General features: G+C 50.4%; 1 protein-coding gene and 1 long non-coding RNA gene across 3 annotated transcripts; one reads left to right on the forward strand and one right to left on the reverse strand.

The window, feature by feature from the left end:
• Positions 1-1,643: 1,643 nt before the first annotated feature.
• On the forward strand, positions 1,644-24,487 carry LOC147210636 (sodium- and chloride-dependent taurine transporter-like). Of its 2 annotated transcripts, none has more exons than XM_086113976.1 (14): positions 1,644-1,800; positions 10,514-10,743; positions 10,820-10,954; positions 15,540-15,774; positions 15,880-16,012; positions 16,808-16,942; positions 17,761-17,864; positions 18,023-18,147; positions 19,782-19,894; positions 21,167-21,304; positions 21,445-21,547; positions 22,369-22,469; positions 22,548-22,718; positions 22,970-24,487. In XM_086113976.1, exons 2-14 carry the CDS (start codon positions 10,515-10,517, stop codon positions 23,132-23,134), a joined length of 1,887 nt encoding a protein of 628 aa, XP_085970102.1. In that variant the 5' UTR covers positions 1,644-1,800; position 10,514; the 3' UTR covers positions 23,135-24,487. The 2 variants fall into 2 exon arrangements, with proteins under 2 accessions (XP_085970102.1, XP_085970094.1); XM_086113968.1 differs by lacking the exon at positions 1,644-1,800 and adding an exon at positions 8,311-8,553.
• LOC147210637 (uncharacterized) lies at positions 2,961-3,861 on the reverse strand. The gene is made up of 3 exons (XR_015101228.1): positions 3,665-3,861; positions 3,173-3,229; positions 2,961-3,100 (listed from the first exon to the last, which is right to left on the reverse strand). It is a non-coding gene; the product is annotated as an uncharacterized LOC147210637 (long non-coding RNA).
• Positions 24,488-26,043: the final 1,556 nt, after the last annotated feature.

Genomic DNA, 26,043 nt, shown 5'->3' on the forward strand with positions numbered 1-26,043 from the left:
GCGGGGAGAACATTGAATGAAAGAACAGAATTTGCCCATTTCCCGATCAAATAAAGGCGGGAAACCGAGAGCGGCTGCCATCAGTCGGAGGGTCTTTCGTGCCTCACGCGACCACACACCCACACCCACACCCACACATGAACTGACACAGGCAGTTATTGGCGGGAGCCCTCGTGCAAGAGTCATTGTTGTTTGGCTTTATGTTGCCAAGATGTCATCACCGACGTACTGCGCCCGCTGACATGAACCTGTGCGACCTTTTCGTTTAGTTAGCATCGTCGCTCCAAGAAATCAATCGCAAATTGCCCGGGTCAAAATGGATCGCTTTGTTTGAAACACCGGACATGCAGTCATGATAGCAGACGCGCGGGCAATTTTATCGTCAGGGCTCTGGCGACATATGAACTAGAAGTAATCTCCGCCGCAATCCACTTGACATCGAGGCCTCCATCAATCAGAATCAGAATCAGAATCATCTTTATTGGCCAAGTATGTAGAACACACAAGGAATTTGTCTCCGGTATAACACGCTGCATTAGTATCATCGTAAACAACAAATCATTGAACCATTTTAGAGTAACCAGTAGCAGTATTTGTAGTACAAGGAGAGTGACTATGTCAGTGACTGTTTAAGGAGTTAATGGCTAGAGGGAAGAAGCTGTTTAAGTGTCTACTGGATTTGGTGCGCATGGATCTGTAGCGTCTGCCTGAGGGGAGTAGCTGGAAAAGGTGGTGGGTGGTGGCGTCTCCAGTTGCTCCAGAACGCCGCTGCTCGCCTCCTGAACCGCTGCTCTCATAAAGGGGGGGCGCATCACTCCTACGCTGGCATCCCCGTACGGTTCTTGGGGAGATCTTCTGATCGGTTTTTCCAATCTGGAACATGAGACTTGATTTTGAGTCGGACTGTTTTGGTGCCTTCTACCGTCTTTGTTATTCATGGATTGCTTTGTGGTTCTTTTTGCTCCGTGTTGCAGCACTTTGGCTGTTTTCAAGTGCTCCAGAAATCCCCTTGAGTTATACATAACGGCTGTTGTTCGAAACAGGTCTCCTTTCCCCGGGTGATCAGAGGTGTCAGGTAAGGCCAAATACCTTTTTTAAAAATTTTATTTTGAAAAAGAGAGATTAGAATGAACTTGACCTGAACATTGTTCTGTTCTTCTCGTTACTTTTGGTTGCTTCGAAAACGAATACTTCAACTCGGGTCAGAATCCAACCACAGACTCGGTATGGCGCGGCGCTTTCTGACCAGCAGGTGGCACTGTAGGGCTCCCCCTGCAGCTGCACACCTGTTGGTCGTTAGGTCGTTAGCTGTTTCAAAGGACTCCCGGCACGAGCGACCGCTCGCCGTCGGCTCATTCTTTGTTTTTTGCTGTCAGGTTTCGGTCACCGTTTGGTTTTAGCGTCAGTCATGGTTTTGCTTTGCTGCTTTGGATTCCTTTTTTTGTTTTCAGGACGTTGTTTTGTTGAGGATTTTGTTTTCTCTGTGTTTTGAATACAATGTGCCAAGTACACCCTGCTCCTCCCTCTTGCCTGCTTTTTGGGGTCCACCACCACCTCGCAACGTGACGAGCACAATGATGATACGCTTTTCTTTTTGGGGGGGGGGGGGCGGCTCGGCGAGTCAGGTGCGCTCGTGGCGTCTGTCGCTTTAAGAGGCTGAAGCTGGTGATTTTCCACTCAAAGCGCGATTAAGGCAAAGCGGCTCCCACGAGCGTCATGCTCACGCGGGAAAATTGCCTTCATTCTATCAATCAACGTTGAGCGACGTCGACTTCGCCCCGCCGCCGCCGACGCCGACAGGTAAATCCGCGAAACGGCATGACGGGAAGGACGCGTGACGAGGAATGCTTTTTGGGGATGCTCGTGGACGAGAAGATGCGCTCGCCGCCGTCTGAACGGCAAAAAAAAAAAAAAAAAAACCCAACAAAACCTTTGGCCGTTCAAGCTTTCTCGTTCTCGTTCACGTGAGAGGCTGAGAACGCGAGGTCATTGCTGCTCGGCGTGCATTTTTGGAGCGTTAATTGATTCGTCACTCAGCCAATGACGGACCGGATGGATGGATTGTCTGCGATTGATTGAAATGCCCTTTCGAAAACGACTCCATCACACGCTAAAAGCCGGCCGTGCTCATCCCAAATTGTGAACCGCCAATGTTTTCTTTTAACTCTTCTCATCTTGCTTGCGATTCAACCGCACCTCACGCATTTTAAAAGATGCGTGGCATTATTTCGTGTTGGATGTCGTCGGTGAAGATGGGGGGGGGGGGGGGGGGATAAAACGTTGGCGCGGCCTCGTTTCTTCCAGCCAAAGGAACATTTGCTTCAATGACAACTACCCAGAAATGAGCTCACGAGAATTCCTTTCTTGCAAGAGCTGATTTTCTTCCAAATCTCTTGACATCACCCGCTATGGCACTGGGTGTCAAACTCACGGCTCGGGGGCCAGATCTGGCCCGCCACGTCTTTTTATGTGGCCCGCGAAAGCAAATCAAACATGTCAACTTCCATGATCCTTTCTAAAATGTCGACGGCAATTTTGATATATTCAAAGCATTTTCTTGTTTCCAAACCCCCTCATGATAGTAACTTAACTCATTGAATACCACCCCTTTTCACTGGAGCAACCCCCTCAATCCCTCACATTTTACTGAATTTTGACTGATTTGCAAGGCCCACAGAATTTTCTGTTCTATGGCTATATATACATGCAACCTGTCAAAAGAAAGCTGAGACTCTCTTCTTTCAGCAGAAAAAAAAGTTTGTTTCTATCTTTCTCCGTTCGTTGGCAATCAGCATTAGAAAACTGCTAGGTTTTATGGAAAATGCCGATTTTCTGCAGAAATCCAGAGAAAATGAGCTCTTTGTAAAAGCATCATTTCAAGTTTTACACTATTTTTTGCTTTTGTGGCAGCTCAAATACCTCAATAATGTGTTCCTCCTACAAAAGAACATTACAAATAATGTTTTTGTAGCAAAATAATTTATTTGCACACAACAAAACTATTGAACTATGAACAAAAGTGCAGCTGTGGAGAAGATGGTTTTTGGCTTCCATCCAGTTTGTCACCATCGATTCATCCCACCACGTCCAGATGCACGACCTATAAATTATAGAAACATAAAAAGTTGCAAATATATCTTGCTGCAGAGTGAGGTACAATCATTTTATTTACCTTTCTTTCCACCACCAAAGCGAGGAGTCGTCATCTTTTGGCTTCTGGTTGGACAATCTGTAATGTATAGAAGTATGTACAATTACCACATTTTTATTTTTCTATTTTTTTTATTGTTGCTTTCCACTTACATTTCAACATCTCTCACACACACACATACATGCTCGCACACTGCTATTTACACCATTCATTCCACGTTGCTCAGCATCCAATTTGAAATGAAATGGAATATGAATTTAACACTAGTGGTTTTAGCAGAGCTGAGCGGACCAAATGTGTCCTGTTTTTTTTTTTTTTTTAAACCTATGGCGACATGCAAGTCAGCGCATATTTTCATCCACATCTATGAGACGCATCAACCGTACATAAATGATTGGTGTTACTGGCAACTTCATAGTATAGCGGGGAATGTAGCGGTACATAAAAGTGACTGATGAGGCATAAGAAGTGATGAAGTTTTGAATGGGAACTTGCAAGCTAGTCAGCAGTTACCTCCTCGTTCCAGCGGCTCTGGCGAGGACTCTCAGCTGCTTTCCGTTACGTCCGAAGGCACATATTCGTCCGACATATCGGGATCCAAATCGCTCTCCAATTCATCGTTTTCGCCGTCGTCTTTACGAGACGATTCCAACGAATCGCTGACATGTGCCCGGCGTCGGCCATGCGAAGCAATGCAGCCTCTTTGCCGTCATCGCTGGAAGTCGCTGGGGAGACGATTTGTGGGCGACGTGGGGCATCGGGAGGCACAAAATGCTCTGCCAAGTGATGATCGCTGACGTGGAGCAAGTTCATCTTCATCAGATGAACTTGAAACTCGGCGTGAGCTATGCGGGCTGCGTGTAGCACGCCATGTTTGTGCAGGCCGACGTTCGTTTGACGGGTGCCGCTTTCGATTAGTGACCAAAGCGTCATTTTCTCTTCCACACAAACACCATCTCCTTTGTTGTTTTGTTTCGAGGACGCTTTTATACCGAAAAAAAAACATTTTTAGTTAGTTATTTCCTTTTCTCCATCGTTGCTAGTTGCTAATGTTCCAATCCACATACGCCCCTCCTTCACTGTACGCCCTTTCTACTACTTCTGCGGCGTGATCCTGGTTGATTTTTGCACCACTGCCACCCGATGGCCATTTTTTTGCTATTTAACATTGCCGTCAAGCCTAATCCTGTGGTGAGAAGTTGCATCGGACTCTCTTGCACCCTCCCCCATGAAAGCACGTGATTGACGTATTAATACGTCATGGGGAGGGAACGGCTATGCGCTAATTGACGTATTTATACGTCAAAGGGTGTAAATGAGTTAAACAATACTTGAATCAATCGTTGTTCTTGACTTCTGTCTATGGTTTCAGTCACAACGGCCCTCCAAGTCAAACGGTAACGGCACCAAAAATGAGTTGGACACCTTTGCGCTGTGGCGTTGCTCTGCCAAAGCCACTTTTAGGCATTTCTGATGTTTGTTTGCTTTTTTTTTTTTTTTTGTTAGTTGATTAATACATCGTCGGTGGTATCAGACATGATAATCAACAAGAAATGAAGGCAATCATTGTTTTCCCTCGCGACTGGAGTTTAATTCCCCCTTTCAATGACAATTAAATCACCGTTGCAGTTTTTTCTTTTTTTTCCAATTCCATTTTGAATTTTTCCTCTCCACGAATCATCCATGAATGTGAAGCGATCTCTTTCCAAATCGTTTGGACAGCGACTGCGAAAACGTTACATAACAAATGTAGTTCGCGGAGCGTGACGTGGGCCAAAAATGCCTCGGATCCCGTTGTCACGCGCAGCTCAGAGGGGCCCCCGGCGTGCGCGAGAGCGGGACGCTACTTGTCGTCGGCCGATTCCTGATCCCTGGCGCAAAGCCTGTCGAGGACCCTCTTCGTCGCTCATTGATTGTCGCGCGCCGGCCAATGCGGACTCCCTCTCGAAGCATCGAGTGGCGTCAAAACAGACTGGGGGGCGGGGAATAAAAACTGCATCCATGTTTCCTTATTAGGCTCTGTTATAGGCTCATGGCGGACTTGTTTACAGTGCACAGAAGATAAAGCACGCGGCGTGGCACAATGGAGGACAAGGACTCAAAGTGGCCCGCATACCAAAACCGCCGCAACACGTTCACGGATAGCGACGGCAAAAAAATATGTTGCGGGGGGGGGGGGGGGCCCTCTGACAGAGCGTGCCGGCAATTGTTTTGGTGAAACAGAAATTTTAGAGGACGCGGCTCGGATAAGACTTGGAGTGCGGCGGCAAGAGTCGCTGACGCCGAGTGTTTGTTTCATCAGCGAGTGAACGCGTGCGACAATCAGCTTGACGAAGCCCAACAAGTCCGCTTCGTCTGGATGGTGGTTGGGGGGTTTGTGGTCTCGCACAAGTACTTCTGTAAAGTTAGTTCTTTGACCAAAATAATACAAAGTATGTACTCCTCACCCTCCCGTTTTTGTGACCGGTCTGGGAGGCGTCGCATGAAAATGACCTGGTCACTGTGAACGAATGACACAAAAGCGATTAAGCGATTTTGTGACCGAATGGTTTCCTGAGTCTTGTCAATTGTGCGACGGTCGGGGGTCCGCGTTGTGACGAAATCTGCCGTCCTCATCAGAATCGCTCGTCGGCATGAAAACGTCGCAAAATAAACAACGAGGTCAGATTGTCGGTGGCCATACATTTGCACACACTACTTTCATGTACAGTTTCATTCATTAAAAAAAAGAATTACCGGTATCTTAGAATTATCTAACTGGTGTGTGTAATTAATGCCGAAATGACCCCCCCCCAAAAAATGGTTTTACCACATACAACAAATCATTTAAGCAAATCAGTGATTTTGAGGACGTCGCCTGTATTCTATTTTCATGTCCGTGAAATTGCCGTCTCCCTTGTCATGATGACGAAAGGGCCCCTTGAAGCCAACGTTTTCATGGGCATTAGCAGCAGCAATTTGGCTTTCATCAAAGGAGGCTGACACGGTGCCTCGTCGCAGATGAAAGTATCTTTTGTCCTTTTCATCATCATCATCGTATGACTCGTCAGACGTTGCAGAGCACGCCGCGTCCGCTCCTGGCATCCTCGCATCTCAGCCGATGATGAAAAGCTTTCAGGCTTTTGGAGTCTAGTTAGCTTTACACGGTGAAACTCCTCTACAACGAAATCATTTGCAGCAAGACATTTTTCACAACGGGGGACTTTTCACTGTCGCAAATTTGATCTCGGACGTAAACACGGACACACACAAAAAAACTTTTTATTTTTATTCCAATAGTGCCTAAATACGAGCATACACTTGTTTGACACTTCATATAGCAGCGTAGAAAGAGAAAAAGGGAAAGAAATTGCGAAATTTACCATCAGCATTCACTTTCACTTACATCAATTTCTTGGATCATGTCTTTTATTTTGCTTCCTCCATCTTTCATTTTTCGGACTTTTATCCTGTCTTCAAGAGTGAATGCTTTTCTTTTCTTCACTCCTTGGTCTGCAAAGGTCCGTTTTGTCGCCATTTTAGCAATGTAACGTTCGCCTGCGTCTGAAACAAATACTTCCTGGACTACTGCGCTCGTGTAAACCAGTGTGGCGGTTGCTGTTGCCGTTTCCGATCGAAGCAGTAGAGGTCGCTGTGGCATGCTGAGCTTGGATAAAGACTTTTGCGCAAGGCTTGTTTTCGTTGTAGTGAATCTCATAGCGAGGCAAGAGCAGAGAAAAAGATTTCGGATAACGGAACAGGGGACTTTTCATTGTAGGGGGAGCAGAAAAGTGGGAATGGCTTTCATGCATGAAATTTTTTTTCCACAAGGGGGTATTTTCGCCCATGTAGGTTTCGTTGAAGAGGAATTTCACTGTAACAGAAGCATGTTGCAAACCTGTTTTGCTCTTTGCATGCGCGTTGTTGTTTTTGCGGTGTGTGAAGCCCGACCGCTTTGCGTTTCGATTAGCGTAGCATCGACCTCATGTCATGAATATGACCTTCCAACGCAAAAGGATTCTCACGTATGTGTCGTGACTGTCGATTCATATAAGATCGATTGCCCCAAAATGTAGGCCGCTACGCGGCCACAGCCGCCGCAGGTGCTGTTGATTCACTCAACTCGTTTGTCCGGAGAAGAACATGAAGGGCAGCTGACTGACGGCCGGACAGACCTCGCAGTGAATTGTCAACAAGTTGCACAACCGCGCCCCCTTCCTGACGTGCGGATTCAGTTCTTCCATTGTGGGCCACGAGTGAGTCTCGCGAGAACCCAAACGTGCCGGTGTGAGCGTTGTCCAGGTCTCCAGAGTGAAAGCCCCCCCCCCCCCACCCCCCATTGGCGCTGTTATTTCTTTCTTTCCTGCGGTCGGGCTCGTTATCTTTCGGCAGTGGCTGCTGGAATTCACATCAGAGATAAATGGGGAGGAGGTCAGCTCAACTTCACGGCAGAGCGCATTCGCTCGGCTCACCTTGCGCACGCTCGCTCGCTCTTGCTGATGCGACGTCGCACATTTTCAGGAGGTTCGGAATTGACGTGCCACAATGGCAACATTCAATCCAAGCGTCCAGTCATGGCAATTTCATGTGGATTGTTTTTGCTTCCGATGAAATGACGTTTTGGGGCAAACCGCATCCATGCGCATATGGTGTGGTCCCGAATACGATTTAAAATGTTCTTTTTTATTTTTTTGCCAATTTGACATAGAAAGAAACACAGCGGATCATTTGGATCCCGCCCCATGACGCTGGATGTTGGCTATTCTTCTGTGTTGTTATTCGGGCCGTTCCCCTTTCCAAAGAAGCGCTCGAAACATTCTTTTTGGGGGTGGGGGGGGGGGGTATTTTTGCTCATTTTTGCTAACGTGAAGGTTTAAGTTTTTTTCCTCCTGTGGACCGACATGCGGCACCTATTTATCTCTTTCTTTATTACAGCGGGTGGGGGTTGAAGGTCCCTGTGTGGTGCAGCACCAAATGACCCTTAGCCCAGTATTGGCTGTCCACGGCCCGGTGGGGGGAGAGGCTCGGTTCAAGGCTAACTTTGTTTTCCTCACTCATTTGTCTCGTGCGTCTCTGCCTTGAATTTGAAATGTGTGTGTGTGTGTGTGTGTGTGTGTGTGTGTGTGTGTGTGTGTGTGTGTGTGTGTGTGTGTGTGTGTGTGTGTGTGTGTGTGTGCGGAGGTGGGGTTAGGGAGCAGTGGGAAGTGGAAACTTACAGTGTTCCATGTTTGTACCTGAGTGGTGTGTCAAAGCGAGGCCCCGTCCAATGGCGGCTTTGGATTTAATTGTCTTGAGCCGAGGGGCCGGCCTCGCTGTCAGATCCGCTCCGAGTTGCCCGAGCTGGCATAAATGCACTCGCCGCACAGGAATGGTGACCGCTGACCGACACGCACTTTGGATATTGCTGCAGCCATGAAGGAAATGTAAGTTTTCTCGCCTGTCTTCGCTTGACAAGGTGATACTTGAGGAGAGGGGGGGGGGGGGGGGGTCTGCGTGTCGGGCCTTGCGCCTTCCTCAATTATTTTCATCGTCATGGTTTGTCGAAAGCTCCCCGTGGATCGTTTCATGTCGACCGCCAGCTTCTCGGCGCGCTTCTCAATTGTTTGAGCAAATCGGCTTGTCTCTGGAAAGCCCGGGCAAGCGGAAGTCTGGCGAGCAGGTGCGGGAGCGTTCACGCTCGCAAAAAGAGGGGCAAAGGGAATCGAGTAGAGAGGAGGAGACGAGCTGCGGCCGAGGTCCAAGTTATGTAACCGGGCCGGCCGCGGGACGCAAAGCCACTCGGTTTGACCCGCCGTGCGGAAACGAGGGGGAGCGAAATGCCAGAAAACGGCGACGCGGTGCTCGCACTTGGACAGGGAGCGAGAGGGGGGGGGCGGGCTGAAAGAACTCGTCGATTCCGGCAAGAATGTTTGATGGAGGGGCTCGGGGGTGTCAAATTTCCGATTGTCCCGCTTTGACTCGATTTGGCGCCACGTCGGGCAACCGTCACGCCAGCTCCAAATGGCACACCAAGGTTTGGAGCGGCGCGAGCGAGACGAAGAACTGGACGAGGCGCGCGGCAACAAGGAAATCAAATCCTGCCTTTCCAGGAAGGTTACGTTGGCGGCACCGGATTGACCTGGCCATAAGCTTGCGTGGAAGCGGGCTCGGCGTTATCTCGCTCTCTATATTTGGACCTTGCGGCGCTGGAGCGCAAGCCAAATGTCAACTTTGGCAGCTCCCGAGCGCACGTTTGTGCTCATTCTCTTGCCACATTTTCCCGTCATCCAGTCACCTTTTGAGCGCTTGACGCCGCCCCCAACCACCACTACGAATGCTGCGATTTAATCGGCAGTTCTTCGTTTCGAGACCTTCTGCTCACAGATTTTCTTTTTAGTCATGATAAATTCCAATCAACAATTTCAGGTTTGTACACTGAAACAAAGGCAAATCGAGCATGAATTATTATTATTATTATTATTTTTTTGTCTACTTCAATTCGAATCGTTTGACGTGCGCTTCTTTTAAGGGTTCACTTTGACTTTTCATGAAACAATAATACTGCGGACTGTGCACTTGTTCGGCACTGGAGTTGAGCCTGATGGAACAAAATGAATCCAAAGTCGACTCAAGTGTACAGTCAGAGCTCGGTTTTCGACCAGAATCCGTTCCAGGAGGCTGTTCGAAAACCGATTTGTCGGAAAACCGAAACCACGCTCTTTAAAAAAAAAAAAAAAAAAATCTTTCTTGAACACGTCTGCTCGCAATGGAACGCTACACGAGGAAGTGACGCGGAAAGCGGGAGGAGTCAAGTGGCGCATTCAAGTGCGCTCAGTTTGCTCGAGAACCGATTTTCGGTCGTCATCCGAGGCGTAGAAAAACTCGGACTTTTTGGTGGAAAACCGATTTGGTCGAGAACAGAGACGTTGGAAAAGCGAGCTTTGACTGTGTTTCTGAAGCACTTGAAAACGACGGCGTTCCTACGGCAACAAACAATGAATAGTCTCGCGGCGAGTCAAAAAAGCCAAAGAAGAGAAATGAGTTTTAAAAAGACAAAGCAACAAAATCAAGCACTTCATTTCACCCCCCGCCCCCCTTAACTTCAGCCTTTTCGATTTGGAAAATGGCATGGTGGCATCCGCCGATATTCCCAACGCGTCCGAATTGAAAGGATTCCTTTTGACAAGGTGGCCGGTCTCGGTTTAAACGGGTCACCCAAACATTTGCCCGGCGCGCAACGACCTCGGCTCGTCGGCCGCTCGGATTAGCGAGATTAGCGTCGCGCCGCCGCGTCATCGCCCGCGACGTAATACGCGGCGGCGCGAAAGGCAAATCGGGTGACGGCATCCCTCTCCCGAACGCCGGAGGTCAAGGTGCCCTCCGTGACCTCTCCCTTGTCCGCAGCATGGCCCAAAAAGAGAAGCTTCAATGCCTGAAGGACTTCCACAAGGACACGCTGAAGCCCTCGCCGGGGAAGAGCCCCGGCACCAGGCCCGAAGACGAGGCGGAAGGCAAGGCTCCGCAGAGGGAGAAGTGGGCCAGCAAGCTGGACTTTGTCTTGTCGGTCGCCGGAGGCTTCGTGGGACTGGGAAACGTCTGGCGTTTCCCTTACCTTTGTTACAAGAACGGCGGAGGTAGGTGGCGGCCGCCCCCAAGGGAAAACGCCCTCGCGCCCCTCACCTGACGGGGTTCTCGCGTGCCGTCACTCAGGTGCCTTCCTCATCCCTTACTTCATCTTCCTGTTTGGGGGAGGCCTGCCGGTCTTCTTCCTGGAAGTGGCGCTGGGCCAGTACACCTCGGAAGGAGGGATCACCTGCTGGGCCAAACTCTGCCCCATCTTCACCGGTCAGTCCGCCGCGCGCCGCCGGTTGCCCGCCGTCTTTTGAAAGCCCGGCCATCGCACGGCCGTCCCGTCTCGGCGATTCCGACCCGAATGACGTCAGGGCGGCGCCGGTTTGAGGAGCCGCGACGCGATCGCACGGCTTGCGCTGCGCCTCCGGACGGGGGGGCCCGCTCTTGACGAGCGGCGCGACCGCGACCGATCAATTACCAGATGCAAACGCCCGAGGTTGCTTCGGCGCAAACTCGCGCCCCAAATCGAGCTTTTGGTGACGCCGCGTTCCGGTGCGGCTCTGCGTCCGGATGATGGACTTGCCTCGGCGGTGACCCGACGGGGCCCAATTCTGCCCAACGTTGATGTCATGAAATCAAAAGAGAAAGAGAATATCTGTCGGACCTTATTCAAGCTAACCGTCACAACCCACGCACACTATTTAAAACGATAGATTCTGTACTCAAACCCCCTCTGCCTACTTGCTCGGATTCTTCACCCGAGATGTGCAACAGATTCCTTCAGTTTTTCATTGATAAGGTCTCTACAGCTAGGACTCCGGTCTCAAATACCGCATCTGACCCCTCTGTCCATGTTCCATGTTCAGCTGTGCTAAATTCTTTTGAAACTGTGTCCTTGGCGCTTTTGGAGGATGTAGTTCGCCAGACGAAGCCATCTGGCTCCCCTTGCGACTCTCTTCCCCCGCACTTCTTTCAGGAGGTTCTCCCGAGTGTTGGCGCATCAGTCTTGGATATCATCAACAGCAGCCTCTCTTCTGGTGTAGTTCCCCAACAGTTTAAACATGCTGTGGTCCAACCCTTGATCAAGAAACCTGGTCTTGATCCAGATGTGCTGTCAAGTTTCAGGCCAATTTCCAAACTGCCTTTCATTTCCAAAATTCTGGAAAAAGTGGTGCACATGCAGTTGAAATTTTTCTTGGATGAACATAACATCTTGGAGGTCTTCCAGTCAGGTTTCAAGACGATGCATAGCACGGAGTCAGCCCTGTTACGCGTTTCTAATGACATCCTCCTGGCAAATGACTCTGGAGACCACGTGTGTCTAGTTTTATTGGACTTAACCGCAGCATTTGATACAGTGGATCACAGTATTCTGCTGACTCGTTTGCAGCACTTGGTGGGCATTGGTGGCAGTGCTCTTGAGTGGTTTAGGTCCTATTTAGCTGACAGAACCTTCTGTGTCAGCCTTGGCACGCACTGCTCCCCTGTCATGTGGTGTTCCACAGGGCTCAATTCTGGGGCCTCTGCTGTTCTCACTGTATCTGCTCCCATTGGGTTCCATCTTAAGGAAACATGGTATTCCCTTCCACTGCTATGCAGATGACTGCCAGATCTATGTCCCGCTGAGCAAGAAAGACGCCTTCTCATTAAGGCCACTCCTATCCTGTCTGGAAGAAATCAAAACCTGGATGGCACAAAATTTCTTGAGATTCAATGAAAAGAAGACAGAGGTGATATTGTTTGGTCCCAGTGGCCCTTGTACATTCCATCCTGTAGACTTGGGCCCCCTGTCTCCTTATCTTAAGTCAACAGTCTCAAACTTGGGCCTTAAACTGGACAGTGATTTCAAACTCGATCGGCAAATTGGTGCCGTTGTTAAATCCAGCTTCTTTCAGCTGGTCCAGAATGCCGCTGCTCGCCTCTTGACTGGTACTCGTAAGAGGGAGCACATAACTCCTACTCTGGCATCCCTTCACTGGCTCCCCATTCATTTTAGAGTTATTTTCAAGATCCTCTTATTTGTTTTCAAATCTCTGAATAATCTCGCGCCACCTTACCTCTCTGAGCTCATCCGCCCCTACACACCTGCCCGGCACCTCAGGTCTGTGGACCAGACTTTATTAGAAGTACCAAGAACTAAACTGAGGCTCAGAGGGGATCGAGCCTTTTCTGTTGCTGGTCCCTCTCTCTGGAATGACCTCCCACTGAACATTCGGCAAGCCTCCTCGCTGCCCACCTTCAAAACCCTCCTCAAAACTCACTTGTATTCTTTGGCATTCGACTCAGCATGACTTAGATTTGTTCTTGGTTTTACTGTTTGGTGCTTTCTACCGCCTTTATTACCGATTTGTCTTACTGTTTATTGTGCATGTTAAATTGCTCCATGTACAGCACTTTGTATGCAGCGATGGCTGTTTGAAAGTGCTCAATAAATACTGTTGACTTGACTTGACTTGACTTGACTTGAAATCGGGAATGTGGAAAACGACACTCTGGACCTCAGGTGAACCTCAAGTGGATTGAATTTGGCCCCTCCCCGCCCGCCCCACCACAAATCAGAAAATGCCCCCGTTTTTTTTTCTCGACGAGCATGAATATGCAATTAGGAATCAGCACCGAGGATGAATTGAAGGCATTTTGCGCTGAGCACAGAGCGAGGCGCCGCTGATGCGTCGCAGGTTGCGGTGCGTAAAAGATTGATGGGGTCTTGGTTGTCATGGAAACAGACAAGACTGGAAAAAAAAAAGACGTTGCCTAGCGATGAGTTGCCGCCGCGCACTTTTTGTTTTCACATTGAGGATCTTTCTAAAGACGGCGGCGAGCTGTTTTGCTCCGCTTCTGTCCGGGCCCGTGAAGCAGAACGCCGAGACAGTAGCACGGCACCCCCCCACACCCTCCACAACCCCTCCAATCCTCCATAGTCAGGTTCACATAAGACATTGTCACCCCCCCCCCCCCCAAAAAAAAAGAGAAAAACAGTGAGAGCAGTGCCCGAGTCGCCAATTTCCATCTCGGGTACTTTAGAGAAAGTCTTTGTGTGTCCGCAAAGCGTCACCCCCCCCCCCTCCACCCACCTTTGTAGCTTTTGATCGCACCTGTCCCATGCACATCGATTTGCATTCGGCAGTCAAAAAATTCCCGCGGGGCTCGCAAGAGGGAGCAGAAATTGTGTTTTGAGGTTGATCCCAAAATAGCAGCAAATGGTGAGAGATGTTTGGCCCTCGTTGACCTCATTTACCACAACGGCCATCGGTAGCGCTAATGAATTGCTCAACAACGGCGCTCTGTTTGCGCCGCACGTCTTTTTTCAGGATCTCCTTGCGCCGCGGGCCCTCCGAACGTCAATGGCTCGAGCGCTCCAACAAAGGACAATTTGTCCTGAAATTTCAAAGAAAACGCTCCCCCCCGACAGTGATTGCGCCATCCAGACCCCAACGCAAACAAAACGAGAGCATCTCAGTCCTAATTTGGCGTCGTTTGGCGAGTGCGCGGACCCTTTGAACCCTTTGGTGTCGGCGACAAGCTCGTCAGGGAAAAACGTCCGGGCAAAGATTGAAATGACATCGAAACGCCGTTTTTCCATCGCAAACTGCCGTTATGATGGCGGGCGGGAACGGAGGAGCCATCGGCCTCCGTCCCCTCACGGCCTCTGAGCTTAGTCCTCGCTACCTCGGTTAGGTGGGGCCGGGCCATTTTTCAAGATTCGGAAAAAAAAGAATAAAAATCATCTGAGTTTCCAAAGAACTCTCAAATGACTTACGAGTGCTTGTCAAGAGGCGCCCGGCGGCTTTGTGGACCAACTGGAATGGAGGATTGTGTGACGAAGGCTCCAAGCGCCGCCCAGACAAAGGAGAGGCTTGACTTTGGCCAGCTGGTTCCGACAACAGCAGCGACGGATGCGTTTGCGTCGCGTCAACTGTCTGTGCCAGGATCAGATGGTTTTGTACGCACGCGTGCGGACGTCGCACGAGTCGATTGCCCCGATAAAGCTTCGCATTTAAGACCGAGCCCTTTGCACGCTGCACATGCGATCCAGCGAGGGAGGGCCCCCCCTTCACAATGGCTCCGACGAATACAAACAAGTGTGTGAAAGGTGTCGAGCCGCATGGCGTCGAATCCACAGCGAGTTAGCGCTACGCAGCTGTTTGGTTTTATGGTCGCCACCAACAAAGTTAGCCACGCTCGAAGAATTTGGCAGGATAAAAGCCAAATTTTCTCTTGCGCGGGAGGCGGACGTTGACGACGGGGCTAAAACGGGAGCCCATTATCTGGCGAGACAACCCCACGAGTAATGGCAACGTTAGGAGTCGCGTCACGTTTTACTCGGTTGACCTTCGGGACTTCCGCCGGCCTTTGCGGGAAGGCTCCCGCCCCGTTGCGCAAGCGTCGCTCGGATGTAAGAGAGTAGCGGGCGCCCGCTCGTGGATTTGGCATCTTTGTCGCCATTTCAAGCAAAAGTGTCGGAGTCGATTGCAATCGGCTGACCCGGAAACTTGTCCGGGTTCCGATGACCGCGGGGCTGTTTGAATCCGGTCCTCAATGGCGTGAGCGACGATATTTCGCTTAACCAAAGTCGCCGTCCGACATGTTTGAGACGCGTCGCTCCCGCAACACTTTGGATTCGTCTTCGGGCTTTTGGCGGCTTGCCGACTAGATGATGGTTTGAATGTGACGAGGCCCGGAAGCCGTACACCCCTTTTCACCACGCTGATGACCGCGAGCAAGCCGAGGAAATGCCCTCCGATGCCGCTTTTGGGCCAAAAGCGAACAAACGGGCCACGCGTCTAAAACGGACCCCGAGAAGCGCAACGGCTGGCGTTTTGGCGGCGCTTTGATTGTCCTCTTCCTTTTCCCGCAGGCATCGGCTACGCCTCGATCGTGATCGTGTCCCTGCTGAACATCTACTACATCGTGATCTTGGCCTGGGGCCTCTACTACCTGTTTCAGTGCTTTCAGCCCGAGCTCCCCTGGGCCAAATGCAAACAGCCCTGGAACACGGAACAATGCGTGGAGGACACCGTGAGAAAGAACAAGTCCCTTTGGCTGCTGGCCAACGGCACCAACTTTACTTCCCCCGTGACGGAGTTCTGGGAGTGAGTAGCCATGCGAATAGCCACACGGGGGCCCCCCCCCCCCCTTAGCCCGGTTTTCGGAAAAGTAACAAGGATGAGTGAACGTGTGACGTCGGTGCCGCGCAGGCGCAACGTCCTGAGCATCTCGTCCGGGATCGAAGACATCGGGCCCCTCAAGTGGGATCTGGCCCTCTGTCTCTTAGCGGTGTGGGTCATCTGCTTCTTCTGCATCTGGAAAGGAGTCAAGTCCACTGGCAAAGTGAGTAAGGAGGTGGCCGTGCCTTTCAAGCATCATTTCAAGTTTGACGCAATTTTTTTTTGCTTTTGTGACAGCTCAAATCCTTCAATCATGTGTTGCTCCTACAAAAGCGCGCGACGTTTGATGTCGTTTGACGGCTGCTGCTTTCGATGACGTGACCGCAGCGTCATCTTCTCTTCCGCACAAACACTATCTCCTTTGTTGTTTTGTTTCGAGAACGCTTTTATTCTGAAAAAAACAATCCTCAAGCGTTGGTTGTTTTACTCTCTCCATCGTTGCTAACTTGCTAGTTGCTAATATTCCAATCCGCTCTCCGATATTCCACTATCACGCCCCATCGACTACTTCTGCGGTGTGATCCTGGTGGACTTTTGCACCACAGCCACCTGCTGGCCATTTTTTTTACTGCAGTCAAGCCTGCTCCGTCAGTGAGAAGTTGCATCAGACTCTCTTGCACCCTCCCCCATGAAAAAACGTGATTGACGCCTTTAGACGTCACGGGGAGGCGGGGACTATGCGTTAATTGACGCCTTTAGACGTCACGGGGAGGCGGGGACTATGCGTTAATTGACACCTTTAGACGTCAAAGGGTTTGAATGAGTTAAAAGCCGCCACGCAAACCGGGCCGGGACATGGAAGCAAATGAGCCCTCCTCAAAGTATTTTGCTTTCGAATGATATTCCCTGCGGTCGACGACTCGATAGCTTGTTCTTATCGGACTTACCTTGTGGCGTACGGCACTCGTGCACGTTGGGGGTACGGCGGGATCAGAATGACGCCTCTCCTCCCGTCTAGGTCGTGTACGTAACCGCGACGTTCCCGTTTGTGATGCTGATTGTGCTGCTCGTACGAGGAGTCACCCTGCCGGGGGCGGCGGAGGGCATCAAGTTCTACCTTTACCCTGACTTGACGCGCCTGCGGGACCCAGAGGTAACACTGGAAATGACTTGAGGTGTTTTTTGGGGTTTTTTTCCATTATCCAAAAGCATAGACGCTCATTAATAATACGCTGCCGTACGAGCGGCCAAGTCACGAGCTGTTGTGTGGTCAGGTTTGATTTTGAACGTGAGAAAGCGCCAAAGACAGAAAGCAGCGGCAACGGGCAGACCCCTCGGATCTCCGTCAGCAAGAAAGCTAAAACGCCATTGGGGTTGAGCGATGGACATTGCGCCGTCAAAGCGAGTGAGCCGTTTTCAACACAAGGATTGCAAAACTCGCAGGAACGTCCATTTGGGAGCCAAAATGAGTCACGGTGACCGGCATTTTAATCAATAAGAGAATGAGCAGATCAAACTATTCTTTTGGACCCCCCCCCCCCCCCCATGCATTGATGGCACATGCTTGAGTGTTTGACAAAAAGTCAACTGAGAATTGAACAAGTTCCGCCTGATGCTCAAGAAGTTTGCCGCCTCGAAAGCCGCCTCGGCCAAGATGGCCGCCGAGCGGCTAGCTAGCGGGGCTGCTAACGCACCCCCGGCCCGTCTTGTGACCGCATCGGCTCAAACGAACGGCAGTGGGACAACCGGAGGGCTCAAACTTGAGCTTAACAACAAGTTGAATGTCGTTAGCATTTCCATGTGTTGATTTGTTTGAACAATTTTAACAAATAGCGAAAACGGGCAAGTGAATTCGGTGACCCGCGAGCTGCGTCACGGCGCCTATAAAAGGCGCCGGTCCTGGTAGGTGACACCGTACGTAAGTTGGATTCAATCCGTGACCGAGCGCCCGCTCTCGTCCCGACTCCCAAGGTGTGGATTGACGCGGGGACTCAGATTTTCTTCTCCTACGCCATTTGCTTGGGCGCCATGACGTCCTTGGGGAGCTACAACAAGTACAAGTACAACTGCTACAGGTGAGCGAGGCCTCCTCCGTGGTGGGTGGGGGATTGGGGGGGGGGTTAGGGTCAGCAAGTCAGGACGCGCCTGAGACGGCCGCCGCAAAACAAAAAGGGAAACGTTGCTTGCGTGTGTGTGTTCATTAACAAGCTCCCATGACGTATGTGTGACATAGGGACTGTTTGCTGCTGGGAGTTCTCAACAGCGGTACCAGCTTTGTGTCGGGCTTCGCAATATTTTCCGTCCTGGGCTTCATGGCGCAAGAACAAGGGGTGGACATTGCCGATGTGGCAGAGTCAGGTACGAGGGGTCCCGGGTGCTGGCAGTAGCGATGGTGGGCGCTGCTGCCAAACCAAAAAAGACCGTTGGAGATTTGTCCCCTACCCTGCCCCCCCACGCCCCCGCTCCTTGAAAAACCAAAATCCCCAAATCAAATGAAAAAAAAAATTGTCACTCCTTACGCGCGCGCCATTCCCGCTTCGCCCGGCCAAGGGCAGATTGTGGGTCGGGTGCCAGAGGATTGACTTTGAACAAATCCCCCCCCCCCTTGCTCATTTGTGGCCTGGTGTCCCACATCCAAGCTTGCCGGTGTCCCGTTGTCGCTGTGGGACATCGGGGCTTAAAGTTGTGGAGTCGCTGATGCTGAAGTCAGCCATGACAATCACGCCATGTTTTGGCGGTTCAGCCCGGGAGTACTTTGGATGCCCAATGCAGCCTGCAGTTTGTTTTCGGCACCATGCGGTGGTTGAAGCGAGTTTTCTGATGATGCGCGGCCCATGGAATTCTGCAATTCAGCTATTCTGGAATTCTTTCTGCGGCCGTCGCTTTCATCAATTCACGCGACGCTTTGGGCCTTGTCGCTCGGTCGTTTGGTGCTTACGTGTGACTCGCCGCGCCTCCATTTTAGCCATGCCCCAAAGAATCTGGAAAAATGAAAAAAAAAAAAAAACCTTCGACGCCGCATCTGCACGTTTACGTCCGCGCATGTTGCACATTTTCAGCAGGTCTCCTCCAATACGCCTCACGGATGGAGAAGCAAATGGTCTCGATGGATTACGAAGGCCATTTGGGGTCCCCCCCCCAATCTGCCGTTTGTTAGGGACCCACCGTCAAGAGCGCATTTGTCTCACGTGTTTTTTTTTCCAAAACACGTGATCTGTCGGGCAGAATTTCTGTTTCGGGATTGATCTTCTCTGGCGCGAAGGATTTCCAATGACTGTGAATGATTTACCGCGGCCGGTGTCGCGCTTGTTTTCCCAACGTCGCCTGCGAGCGCAAGAGCGTATCGAGCGCGGCCCGAGAGTTGACATGAAAGCGCTTGCGACGATAGACCGGCTCGCTGTACGGAATGCGTCGTAGCCTTCCGCCATGTTGCTTGCGGCACGTTTTGCTTCACTTCGAATAAAAGTCTCGTCAGGGGTTCGGCTTCAGGGTTTCCATGTCTGTTTGTACTTTTGGATGGAAGAGAGGAAGAAAGTGAGTGACGCTTGCATGTCACGGACTGATGTCCACGGCGCACAGTACTCGGGCGATTTTATGACGGGTCGAAGAGCGACTCGGTGAACTATACGAGCAATTAAAACGCAAGTTAATGTATACGCGCTCCATTTCAAGCGGGCCGGCTCGCTGTTTGTTGACATTCGGACTGGTTTGTTATCTTTATTGCCGGAGCGCAAGAACATCTGTCACCGTTCCTTCGCGGCGACTCCGCACGCAATGCACGGTTTGGTTTGGCTTTTTCTGTTCATTGAATTGAGTTGGCCAGACGGCGGCACGTCTGCTGGAGCTTGATTACGTTCGGCCTCACTCACTCGCTTGATTGAGTTAAAAAAATAAAATAAAAATCGATGTCGTCCGAGCTTAGATTGGACAGGAGTTGTTAACGCTGTCCTTGACCCCCTCTCCTCCCCTCCCCCGATACCTTTGGCCCACAGGTCCCGGCTTGGCCTTCATCGCGTACCCGAAAGCGGTGTCCATGATGCCGCTGCCAACTTTCTGGGCCGTCCTCTTCTTCATCATGCTGCTGCTCCTCGGTCTCGACAGCCAGGTGCGTGCGTGCTCAATCTTTGACGCAAGGCGGCGTCCAATACACCAGAGGCAAAATGCGGTCTGAAAGACCCCTTTTTTGTCATCAGCTCCACGATTTAAAAAAAACAAACAAAACAATTGGAGCATATGCCAAACCCCAAAAAGTGTGTACGCGAGTCCAAATATGGTGCGTATCCACCGTAACCGGCCCGTTAGCTCCGTCTCGTAATCCGGTGCATTTTCTTTGTCCGTATCCAACTCATCCAGGGGCAAAGCTTTGCGAGTGTGTATGCGGGGGTTCGGGGTTCGTTGAGTGTCGCAAAGGTGTTCAATGGACATTCCCAAACGGTTTCGGCGGTTGCAAATGTTTTTTCTTGTTGGCGTCAAACGTTCCAAATGTCAAAAATCCGACAAGAAAAACTGTTACCGCGAAGAAGGTCGCTGGTAATAACGAACCAGGAAAAACGCAAGAAACCAGAAGCGCTTGCAAAAAGGCAAGGACCAAAATGCAAAACGGAACTCGCGTGCCGTCAAAGAGCGAGAGCGGTCCAACCGCAAGATACAAGAATACAGCGAGAAGAGCATTAAACAAGAACCCAAAATACAAGAAAGTGGCCCGAGGACCAAAAAGCGGGATGACAAACATCTGGAAAATACAGTGAAACTCCTACACAACGAAATCATGTTTGCAGCAAGAAATTTTTCACAACGGGGGGGTTTTCACTGTAGCAAATTTGATCTCAGATGTAATTACACACACACACACACACAAACGTAAGTGTACTCTTTATTGGCAGGAGAGTGGGAATGGTGTTAATGTATGAAGATTTCTTCACACTAGGGGGTATTTTCGCCCATGTGGGTTTCGTTGTAGAGGAGTTTCACTGTACAGGCACTTGGTTTTCGGGAGTCGAGAGCAAGACCTGAATTATCCGACAAAGTCTTTTAAAGGCGGATGGTGATGACGATCGGGTGCGTGGCCCGGAGGAAACTCCCTCCGATCTCGCCGACGACAAGACAAATGACAAAGGGTGCGCATACTTGTGCAAGCGCATATTTCCCAAATGACGTTCTTTTTATTTGCCCTAAAAGATGAAAGAAAAATCATTCCGGAATGATTTGAAATGGATCTCGGTCTCATTTCCTCGGATCGCAAACACAAGGGGGTGTCGACTTTTTCACTTGACCGAATATGGCTGCCTGGAGTTCTTCGAGCCAATGACGTCATCGTAATGGCCGCGGAAGTCAAGTCCTTGCTCTTGTTTGTTTATTTATTTTATTTTTTGTGCAGTTTGTGGAAGTGGAAGGCCAGATCACGTCCATCGTGGATCTGTACCCGGCCCTCCTCAGGAAGGGTTACCGGCGAGAGATCTTCATCGCCATCATGTGTTTCCTCAGCTATCTCCTGGGACTTGCCATGGTGACCAAGGTGAGTCATCGCTGCCAGCCGGCCGGTCGCGCGCCCCAACATCCTCGCGCTTGGTGTCGGGCGTCTTCGACGGTCGCCTTCCGTCTCGGCGACCGTCTTCGATCGGGCGAGGGATTGATGCCACCGTTGTTCTTCCCCAGGGCGGCATGTACGTCTTTCAACTCTTCGACTACTATGCGGCCAGCGGCATGTGCCTTTTGTGGGTTGCGTTTTTCGAATGCATCGCTGTGGCCTGGGTTTACGGTAAGTGCACCTGACTTGGAGTGCAACAGACTTGCCAAAACGCACATCAAGCGCCTTTGTGGTGTGGTTCACACCGTTTTGTTTTTTTAAAAAAAACTCGCTCATGACGAGCTGCAGGGGTCCAGGTGACGGAGTGGCCAACATTATTGGCTCGCTATTGCTAGATGCCTCAGATGGAAGACGGGGGTGGGGGGGGGGGGGGGGGGTTAGGGTCCCAAAAATGGGAGTTTTTAACAAGCTCTTGCAGACGGCTGCCATCTTCGTCTCCATCTTGCTTAATATTACAAAACTGCCCGTTTACACCCTTTTAAAGGCTCCGTTGTTGTTTTTTTTTTCCAAGCTAGCGTACTAGCAGCTTGTGAACAAACTGAACCTGGAAGCTGGCACGCCTCCGGATATTCCCGGTGGAAATGTGGAACCAGCTGCCGTCCATAAGCCGTCAAGAGTTTTTTTGGTTTTTTTTTTTTAGAGCCTTGATAAAATAAAGGTGTGTGTGTGTGCTTGTTTTTTTTTAGAGATTTGATAAAATAAAGGTGTGTGTGGGTGTGTGCGTGTGTGCGTGTGTGCGTGTGTGTGTGTGTGGGTGGGTGTGCTTGTTTGTTTTTTTTTGTTTTTTTTTTAATGAGCTAGTGTTGAAGAGAAATGACCGTCTGACCCGGTGAACGAGTTGCGCCAGGGCCATCCCGGGTAGACGTCAAGCGATATGATTGTTCCAAGACACGATCAGCGCTTGTAAAGCCGTCAACAATTTGCAGGCGAACTCAATCGTGGGAGGTCTTCTGCCAATAAGCAGAGTGCTCTTTCTCTTCGCACTTTGGCAGGGGTTGATAATTTCTACGATGGAGTTGAGGATATGATTGGCTACAGACCCAACCCGTGGATGAAATGGAGCTGGACCATCATCACGCCGGTCCTCTGCATGGTGAGACCGTCGCCCAAACGTGGCCCATCTTGACGGCCGACTTGAAGTCAAACCTGATGGTGTGTGTGTGTGTGTCAGGGCTGCTTTGTCTTCTCGCTGGTCAAGTACAAGCCTTTGACCTACAACAAAGTGTACGAATACCCCGACTGGGCCATCGGCCTGGGCTGGTGCTTGGCCTTGGCCTCCATGATCTGCATCCCCATGGTGATGGTCATCAAGATCTTGCAATCGGAGGGACCCCTCGTTGAGGTGAGCGCATCTCCAAGGTGGAACCTCCCTCGACACCCTGTCACAATGACATTTGGCTTTTCACAAAGCGTTTTGAAAGCGATAAAAAATACATTTTGATGCTAATTGGGCCATTGATCTTCGTCCATATGAACGCTCTTGTTTTTTGTAACCGACTGCTCACAAATGGGCAGAGGCCCGGTACGGGTCCGCGGTCCGGTGTTATGCGCCCCCGTGATGGTCACGGATCGGCTTCTCCTGTTTTGACGCAGCGGATCAAAGCGGTGGCGGCCCCGGCCAAGTCGGGCGTGAGCTCCCGGCCCAAAGAGTACGCGGCGGCGGTGGCCAAAGGCAGCGAGCTGACGCAGCCCCTGGACCCCAACGGGAACAACGGCTCGGTCAAGGCCACCCACACCATTGTCGAAACCACCATGTGAGCGCTCTCTGTGAGAGGAAGACCGTCCATGCGCTTTGCGTTTTTTTTTTCTCCGATTTGCTGACGTTGGTCGCTTTGCGTCCACCGGCGCGATTCACCTTCCAGATTCTGTGCTTTGATATCAATGGGGAGAATTAGCTAGCTAGCTATCGATCTATCGATCCATCGATCCATCTTCTCTCTCTCAATGTGATTTTTGTACCATATCCGTTGCGGCTCGTGTTTCAACTGTTCCGGCTGCAGTCGGCACTGACGCTAGATTTGTACGTAGAACTTGTTTGATGTTTACGACCTTTCTTCTCGTTGATTCCGGAGAGATGAGGAATTGTTGCGGCGGACAAAGAAGCAGGAATGAAATTCTCACTTATCGATTCGGCCGACCGGACGCGTCGTGAGGTCTTTCGTACTTGAGCTCGGTGGTCACGCTCACCCAAATCGCAAGTGATCTCGTCTGCCGGTGAGCTCGAGGTGCTTAGCGTATATGGCGGACAAACGCAGACCATGTACGACGCGGCCTTTTTAGCGGAGGCCTTGGACAAAACCAATGAGAAGTACGTTCAAAAGAAAAAAAAATCGGATCAAAATCGCAGCGTTGGAAAAAAAACGTTTAGGGTCGACTGCCAAGGTCAGTCCCAGTGCATTTTTTTTTTTTTTTGTGTAAAACCTCTTTGCACTTTATTGCTGTCTCACCGTTCCGGTCGCGTTTGTTTTTAATGTTGCAAGGTGTTGCTGTAGAACATGCAACGCATTTTAGCAGGAACTATTTTACCGAATCAATTGTGCAGTTTATCAGTGTTAATCAATGCCAGTCGATAAAAGAATGTGTAGGAATCGAAACTAATGCACCATCCCACCCCCTCCCCCCATCCCGAAAAGCTCGATTGCGCTCATTTCAACAGCGGATGTCCTGGATTCTTGTTTTTAGGTTGTTGTTGTTTTGTTTCATTTTTTTTTTGTGACGTCAACTTTAGCCAGTCGTATAGCAGAATTGCAATTGTCTGTCAATCACACAAGCCTTTTGTAACAATTTTGTACATCATACAAACACCATGACTGATTGATTACTTGAGCGATAACTCTGAAATGTCTTTTAATTAGGTGGTGCGATAGTCAGCGTAGGAGCGGCAACTTGGAAATGCTCAATGTTATGAATGAATGAGAATGAAAATGCAATACTCGAGAAAAAAAAAAAAAAAGCCAACCGCTCCCGACGGAGTCGCCCATCTGCAGACTCGCCGGAGCTTCATCCACACAAAAAAAAAATCTCAATGTACCAAAGTATGTTTGTTTGTCTCCATTCAGATGCACATTGCATCGTTTCCGCAGACACTTGGAATAAAGCGTTTCTTGGACACGCTTGACTCGATGCGTCTTTTCCAGCGGCGCCCTCACAAAGCGATCCGGGAGCGTTTTCCGTCCCACCTCAACACTTGCTTGGAATGTCGAAGACTTTGTTGGGGGAAACGAGAGTTGTTTACAAACATGTCTGTCACACCATCGTGTTGTGACATCACTTGAAGGTGAAGGTTTTCCACACGGGGGCGCGGCGGGCAACGGGTTTGGCGCAGGGGCACCCAACCGGCGGGTCGCGGATCGGTACCGGTCCGCGGGTCATTTGGTGCCGGGCCCCACAGAAAGAATCAATAACTTTGCGTTTTATTCATTGCGGAATCTGAAGGAGGGGCAAAACGAGGTGAGCCGCGACGGCTCTGCTTCAGGTTCCCCTCCGACGGTATTTGAAGTACAATCCGGCCTTTGCCGAGCCCCTCCCCGGCGCTTCCCGCCACTCGTTCGGCCCTTCGCGCTCCTTGACGTGGCTCGTTGACACTTGACCTGAAAGTCAAGCGCAACATCAATGGAAGGCCATCCGTCGTTGTCTCGTCGACAAAAGAAGGGGAGGCGGGAGAACGCGCACGCGCCCGGACGCAAACACCGCCGGCGACAACTGATCTTTGATCACGCCGGGTTGGACGTAAACACTCCGTGTTTGACGAGGGCAGCGTCCAGTCCGAGGGAAACCTCGTGAACTCGCACGCCGGAGTCTATTTCAGGTCAAAGCGAGCGGCCGAACGTGGACGCTGCCTCTCAGTTTTCTCTCCGTTACCCTTCGGCGCCGCAACGACACAATCGGATCTGCATCGCATTGCTTCTTCATCGATGAAAGAAATCTGGATGAAAATACAACAACTAATTTGTCCCATTTTTATTTGAATCTCTCTCACTGCCTTGACAAATTCCCTGGGGCCACACAACGCCCCCAAACAACCCTCCCACCCCCACTTTGTCGTACCTGTACCGCATGAAAGAAGCGCAGAATATGAAACGCGTACAGCCCGTAGAAACTTTTTTCTAAAATCGCAATTTTTTTTATTTCACTTGGACCTTTTTGTGCAATACATTTTGAACGAATAAGTACATTTGTCAAGTTTTCCTCGACAGTCAAACCTCGTTTTTCCAACGTCTGTGTTCTCGACCAAATCGATTTTCGACCAAAAATGTTGATTCTTTTTTTATGCCTCGGATTACGACTGAAAATCGATTCTGGAGCAAACTGAGCACGCTTCAATGCGCCACTTGACTCCTCTCGCCTTCCTGACACGAGGAAGTGACGCTTCCTCGTGTAGCGTTCCATTGCGAGCAGACGTGTTCGATCAAGATATATTTTTTTACGACCGTGGTTTCGATTTTCAAACAGCCTTCCGGAACGGATTATGGTCGAAAACCAAGGCATGACTGTATTACCCAAGCGCCATCTACACATTAAAACTGCATGACATGACCAGCGGCTTCCAGGTATCCTTTTTTTCTTTTCCTATTCCCCCCCCCCCCCCCCGCCTAACTGTCTTGTTTTGGATGAACACGAAGGCCTTTACCCCTCCCGCTGCCCGAAGACGGGCTCCCGCCAGACCC

This window comes from Hippocampus guttulatus, chromosome 1, assembly GCF_054856545.1.
Source record: "Hippocampus guttulatus isolate MCC_2025c chromosome 1, RoL_Hgut_1.0, whole genome shotgun sequence".
NCBI classification, from domain to species: Eukaryota; Metazoa; Chordata; class Actinopteri; order Syngnathiformes; family Syngnathidae; genus Hippocampus; species Hippocampus guttulatus.